The 7,354-nt window shown below is 38.0% G+C and overlaps 1 protein-coding gene across 2 annotated transcripts in view; it reads left to right on the top strand.

Annotated features, from left to right (window-relative positions):
* The window catches only part of RAB3C (RAB3C, member RAS oncogene family), a 278,157-nt gene that overhangs the window by 18,003 nt on the left and 252,800 nt on the right, over positions 1 to 7,354 (top strand). For both annotated transcript variants that reach the window (XM_081826846.1, XM_081826845.1), the window contains exon 2: positions 2,056 to 2,283. In XM_081826846.1, the coding sequence (XP_081682972.1) occupies positions 2,056 to 2,283 (228 nt within the window). The remainder of the gene's footprint in view (positions 1 to 2,055; positions 2,284 to 7,354) is intronic.

The raw sequence follows: 7,354 nt of genomic DNA, 5'->3' as shown, positions 1-7,354 counted from the left end.
CCCTATCCAGCTGAATTCCTGAGAGGAGACGAAATCCAGGTCTCCTACTCCTCCGCCATCTTGCTCCGCCCTTATTCTTATATTCTTATACATATAATTGTGTTCCCTTACTGGCACTAAGTATTTGCAGAAAGAGGATATGTTTGTCTCACCATCTCCTTTTCCCCCTTTTCCCCCTTTGCCTTAATTGTTTATAAACACAACGCATGTGACTTCAACGGCTGACGTTGTCTTAGATGAGGTTGAGCACTATTTACTGTTTCAAGCATTCTACTATCTTCTTAGGCTTCTCTCTTGGCCACCTTCCCCAAGAGAAAGATAATTATTGATCAGATTTTATTGGAAATGAAAAAAACACTTATCTGTCTAGCCTAGCACTGCCCAATAGAATTTTCTGCAGTTATGCTAGTACTCTGTACCTGTCTGTCCAGTATTGTTGCTCCTGGCCACCTGTGGCTATTGTCTGTTGTGCACATGAAATGTGGCCAGTGTGACTAAGGAACTGAATTTTAAATTTTATGTGATTTTAATTAATTTAAATATAAGGAGGTATTTGTGACTAGTGGCTACTCTGTTGGGGTATGTTGGATACCACAGCAATCGCCAAAGAATTCATAGCATCAGAAAATGTAAGTAAATGCACTAATCAGTGGAATTCACCATCTAAACACTTCTTTTGAGCCGAATGGCACTTAGAAGTAATGCAGCATCACTGGGTGCCAGGGTGGCTCAGTTGGTTGAGTGTTCTACTCTTGGTTTTGGTTCAGGTCATGATCTCAGTATCGTGGGTTCGAGCCCCACCTTAGCTCCATGCTTAGCCCAGAGTCTGCTTGAGATTCTCTCCCTCTCCCTCCCCTTTTGCTCCTCCCCCTGCTTGCTCTCTCTCTCTCTCTGTCCCTAGAATAAATGAATAAAATCCTTAAGAAGTAATGCAGCATCAACTTTGATGATATTAGGTGATCATCAAAAAAGTGAGAAAAAAATCAACATCCATATAAAGCATTTATAATTAATAATAAAGATCATTCTCTATGCTATGCTAGGTGCTTCACATATCTGCTTTACAGATATATCATCTATTCTTTTACAAATGTTCCAAGTTAGATAATATTTTTTTCCCATTTCATGTAAGAGAAAAAACTGAGACACACCATTTTAAAATAATAAACCAACCCAAAGTCACACAGCCAGGAAATGGTAGAGCCTGGGTTTAAACCCAGCTAGGATTCTTCAGTGTTGCATTTCATAATGAATATTTCCTACACTGTCTTTTAGAGCACATGTGCATATTTCCCTAGTCATCATTGAGAGCTAGGGTAGAGGTTAAGAACGTGAGCCCTGTCACGACATTACCTGATTTGAATTCTGTCTTATCACTACTCATCACCTGTGTGAACTTGAGCACATTACTTAATAACTCTGAGCCTCGATTTTCCCATTTGCATATGAACCTACTTCATTGGGTTGTTGTTAGGGTTAAATAAGTTTCTCACAGTGTTTGAACTATAAATACTTGCCATCCTCATTTTTAATTTGAAGGGACTGCCATTTATTTTAGGATGTTGCTTTAATGTGATGTTAATAGATGAAATAGATACATGCTTTGGGTGCACTTTCCTAGGAAATAAGAGAGACTCTAATATTCAGATAATTCAGTAAGAAACACCCTGCTGTTCAGCCACTTTGGTGTGTCCGTCACTGGGATTATAAAGTTTCAGAGCCCACATGCTCTGGCCAGTTCCTCATATCTTTGCTTTTCATGTAACCCTTATAGATGTCTCCTTTGGTGTCTTTGATTGGTTCTGAATGCTGAGCAGTGACAAACACCAACACAGCTGGAAAGAGCTGTAAGATTTGCTGTTCTGTCTTCCAGCAGGGAATTATTGCCATGGATACCAGCATCAGAGGAAAACTGGGGAGGATGCTCAACTGGTCTCCTGAGTGGTCTGACATCTGTTTCTGGCAAGGCCAATAATGAATGTGCTGCTAGCTTCATATCAAATGGAAGACTGATCCACGTCTCTCTCTTGCTCTCTCTCTTTTTTTTAACCACAGATGGCCTCTTCCCAAGATGCCCGGTATGGCCAGAAAGACTCCTCTGATCAGAACTTCGACTACATGTTCAAATTGCTCATCATCGGCAATAGCAGTGTGGGGAAAACATCTTTCCTGTTCCGTTATGCAGATGACTCCTTTACATCTGCATTCGTCAGCACAGTTGGGATAGATTTCAAAGTAAAAACTGTATTCAAAAATGAAAAGAGAATCAAGCTTCAGATTTGGGTAAGTGACTTTGAAATGACAATGTTCTTCAGTCTAGGGCATTGAGCATAGATGTATTTAAGGGAAATGCTTTCTGCCTTGTTCTGTCCCCATGGCGTCCATAGGCTCCATTTCCAGGTTCTTTGCTTGGAAAATTCTATTCTGTTTCACAGACAGTAGAGTGATGCCTCTTTAACGTATGGAGGCTAAATTATGCCTTGTTGTCAAGTGATCCTTCTTAGAGTCTTCAGAAGAAAGGAAATCCAAATATGTGTTGTGCTGGTGGTAGAAGGAACAATCAGTGAGAAGCTACGCTCTGCCTTTTATCATCTGTATGACCTTGAACAAGTCTGTGCAGCCCTCAGTTCCACTTTTGTAATCTCCAAAATAGGCAAAGTCAATCTAGCCTTTTAGGTCATAGGAAGCATGCTGTCCTGGGCACTATAAAGAAGAAGGTAAATGATCATACATAGAGAAAACTTAGGTTTGGTCCCTTTATAAAGCTCCAGATAAAACTTTGAACGTGGTCTAGACTGTTTTCTCAGCTCTTTGAGTTATGTTTATGTGCACAGACAAAACAAAACAAAACAAATGAAATAAAATATTTACTTTAAACAGGGTTTTCCTCTAAGCAGAAGATTTCCCAATAAGTTTTGAGACCATTTGGCTAACTTTCTGCCTCTTTCCATGGCTGCAGAAGATCAAAATTTCTTCAACTAAATGTTGGGAGAGAACTAGGAGAATAGCAAGTGAGAAACAGAAAAAAAAATGTATGTGGGTAATAGGTTCAAGGTAATATAAGAATGAAATGAAAATTAGTCATACCCTACAAAGAGAGAATTATGTAGTAAGCATTTTTTTGTGTATCATGTAATATATGGGTACAATGGTGTGGAACATTTCCACAGTAAGTTTTGACTCCTTTTTCCTGTTTATTTGTGCCTCTGCCACTCAAACTGACTTGAGCTATAAAAAGGCATTTGCTCCCAAGAAGTGTTTTCTATCTTCTTCTGAGACATTTCTGGTATCTACTACCATTTTGTGCTGGCCCCAGGGTTGATCTTTATCATTGATGATAAATCTCCTTCCTCAAATAGTGAGAGTTGAAAGAAAGATAAATCCCAGAGTGCAGCATTTAAACTTTTCTAAAAAATAAATAACACTTTATTAAAATATCTGTATAAACTGAGTGACCTTTAAGTATCTTAAAGCTCTTAGGAGTAAATTTAAAGATGTAGGTATGTACACAGACAGGTATCCTTTTAGGAAGTTTACAATAGACTCTTACTCTTTTTCTTCTTTTAACTCTGGAGTCTTCCAAGTCTAATTAGAACTGGTGTTAAGAGCTTGGAAAAGTAGTCCCCTTCACTACTCTTCCAGTCCCCAAAGTCATTTTTGTTGAGAGGGTCCCTCTTTGGAACTTAAACACACAGTTCTGTCTATGGAGACAGAAAGAGCTATGTTCATTGCTTCACATTTGGGTCCTGATTTATTTTCTTCCTTTTGAGCTTTAGGCAACCCACTGTCATATTGAAATAACTTTCATATTCAGGTTTAAGAAAGGCCCCTTAACTCTGAGAAGCTTTGGTGAATTGAAAATTAAATTAATTTTGTAACCAGACATCTCTCAATTCTCTGACCGTGTTTTTTCTGCTACTAAAAGAACATTCCTTTGGCTGACAGCTCCTAGTTTCTCCTCACTGCTTTATACCTTACACGTGCTTAAAGATGGTTGTTGTGATCATTTATGTAAAACAACGTAGTCTAATAATCTCTAGCAACTTCTCAATCTAGGTTTTTAACAGAAATGTAGTGGTACATAATTATCTGTTCTTAATGTAAAACAGATATATTTCAAATAATATAAATGGTTTTTGAGAATTATAAAGTATTTTGTATTTACAAACGTATTTTCTTCAAAACACTCAATGCCAGTACCAGACCAGAGCTGATTCATTGACCTTTCTGGGGCGGTTGAAATGAAGTTATTTCTGTGCAAGTCTTACTCATGGATGAAAATTGCTCTTCTTTAAGCCATCCTAAGCTTAACTCAGATCTTTCAGCTGCCTCTACACTCATACTTCCTCATGCTTCTCACCTCCCCATCACTTTACTCAAAAAGCCCTGACATACAACTCTCTTTAAACTTGTCTCTAATCTTCCATAATCCACCATTCTTCCAAAACCTCCAACTCTCTTCACAGCCCAGTTCAGCCCAGGACTTCATTCAAGGGCTTCCATTCTCCTATTCCATGGATGTCCACACTCCCTTAGGGGTCAGCCACTCAGGAATCCTCCACCTTGCCCTCTCCTTAGTCACAACAGTAGTTTGATGGCCACTGTTATCTTCATAATTAAAGCTGTCTCATTTCTTCCTCTTTAGGGTTATTAGGAACTCTTAATGTATCTATGATTCTAGGGATGTGAATTTGGGTTTTATGCTACTGTATACCAACTGGTCTACTAGACTGTGAAACATTCAAAAGAAGTACTATAAAAAGATTTTGTGCTCACTGAACTTATAGTTGGTTGGAAAAAGAAATTAACGTTCATGGAGTAATTATAAACTTCTATAAGCAAATACCAACTGTATAAATATTATAAGTAACTGGCATTTACTGAACATCTGCCATATGCCAGGCATTATCTTTGCTTTAGCTCTAATTCCCACAACAATCCAACTTTGCATTTATTATTATTATTCTTATTTGCCTTGAGAAATCTGAAGGTGAGACAAGTTTAGTAGCTTGCCCAAGATCATGTGATGAGTGGCTGATTTCAGGATGGGTCTATCAGATACTAATGCTTGGGCTTGTTCCCCTTTACCAAGCTGCCATAATTAAGAAGTCTTCTTGAATATGGTGGTGTTTTTTGAATATGGCAATCTTAAATGATGGCAACCTTAAATGAAGAAAATTTTGAAAAAGTTTGGCCATTTTAATGAATTTAAGTATGCCGAGGATGATAGGATAAAGAGTAATAGGGTGAAAACAAACAAACAAACAAACAAAAAATACCAAAACCCAAAAGAGTAATAGGGTGGTATGCCTAAGTATAGGTATAACTATAGTAATTCTAGGGATCTTTGCTTTATGCTGTCATGTAAGTATATTGGAAAATATTTAGCTGTGTACAGTTTTTAGCATTTAACCATTTTAACAAATCATTTATTTGGGAATATACTTGGCACTGATGATTTTTTATCTCATAGTATTTTAATAACCAATTAACTTTTTCCCAACTTATGGTATTTTTATGTACTTACATTAATTTGTAACTGACTCATTCAGGTATCCACAATCATCTTAGCTTATACTACAAAGTCTGTTCCTCCCCACACTTCTGACACCAAATGTGTGGGTTTTCTAGACCAGTCAATTCTTCAACTCTCTGTAGACATCAACTAGCTGTCCTACAACTTAATTCAATTCTGATACTAACTATGTGGAGTTAGCACAGACCCCAGAGATAAAGGGCCCCGTTCCGCCACACTGCCCTCTCTCACTTCAGACTCCACTCACAAGTCCGGGCTACCTATGCTTCTGATTCTGACCTACAAGCTCTAAACTGGGGGGTCCCATTACTCCACCCCTCAGAGTCGATAATTTGTTAGAATAGCTCACAGTTCACTTACTATTACCTGTTTATTATAAAGGATAGAACTCAGTAGCAGCCAAAGAGAAGAGAAGAATAGGGCAGTTTCAGGGAAGGAGGGTAGATGCAGCTTCCATGCCCTCTCTGGGCATGCCATACTCCCAGCACCTTGATGTGTTCACCAACCCAGAAGCTCTCCGAACCTCATCTTTTAGGATATTTACGGAGCTTCTGTTACATCAGCATTGTTGATTAAATCATTGGCTATTGGTGGTTAACTCAGTCTCCAGTACCTCTCCCCTCCCAGAGGTTGGGGTTGGGGTTGGGGGCTGAAAGTTCCATATCTTTACCCAGACAGGCTGAGGTTGTTGATATGATTCTGATTACTTTATTAGTTTTAAACTGTCCGTGAATAAGACTATTTCCAGGTTAGGAAACCAGGACATAGGGAGGATAAATATTTGGCCTTACCTTACAATCAGTGCCAGAGTAGGTCTCCCACTAGTTGAGCCAGTCTGATTGCTACTATACCAAGTTCACTGTCAAGTCAAGGTAAGTGCTACGTTGTGACCACTGTGATGAATCTGCTTGGTTGCCAGTGGAATCCACCAGGCACAGGAACATCAAACTTGAGGCCAGATTTCAAGTAGTATTTCTAATATATCAGGAGGAGGAGCCTGGGTAGGAAGATTCCCCTGTTTCCTCTCAATGGTTTGCTTTTTGCCTGTGCTGCATAGGGGTTTTCTGAGTCTACAAACTGGATTGCTCACTGGATTTTTAAGAGTCCACATTCAAATAAAGCATTTTAACAGCTACTAGAAAACACTGACATTTCTTCCTGGGCATGTTATACTTCCTCTGTGTGGAAGTTCATTATAGCCTTGGAATAACTATCATTGTTAATTTGTACTTAGTTACAAACTTTGTATTCCATTAATATACTTATGAACCCCTTTATCCTTCACTGAGTTAACATTTCTAATTGCATTTTTATTTTGTTATCATTTTTATGATTCTCAAGTCAAAAATTTTGAAAATTTTAGAGATTCCAAGTACTTGGTCTGATTCTTTCTTTTCTTTTCTTTTTTTTTTTTTTTTTGTATGTCTGCTTAATGCTATTATGAATATATTGGAGAGAATTTAGTGTGGTTTTTCACTTTAATTGGAGACAACTTTCACAGCTGGGGTCTGTATAATTTTGCTTCTAATTTTAAAAATAGTTTAGCTTTGAGAAAACCTATATAGGTGGATGTCTTCCCAATGAGAAGATTGAAAAATAATAGAGCATCAAACACTAAGATGAATATCACCTGTATTTATTTTTAGTATCTAGATTACTAGTATGAGAGCATTGAGGCTTATAGCAATTTGCAAAGCAAAAAGTGCTGGCAATTATTGAAATTAGACTCTGTAGATAGCCAGACTTGACAGTGTGGTTCCCCTGAATAAATGGCAACTTTCCTTGTTTAAAGAAAGCACATGGGTATCCTTTTTCAGT

The sequence above is a fragment of the Leptonychotes weddellii genome, chromosome 7, assembly GCF_054177405.1.
Source record: "Leptonychotes weddellii isolate Sample4059 chromosome 7, ASM5417740v2, whole genome shotgun sequence".
NCBI classification, from domain to species: Eukaryota; Metazoa; Chordata; class Mammalia; order Carnivora; family Phocidae; genus Leptonychotes; species Leptonychotes weddellii.
This window is presented reverse-complemented; position numbering and strand designations above follow the sequence as displayed.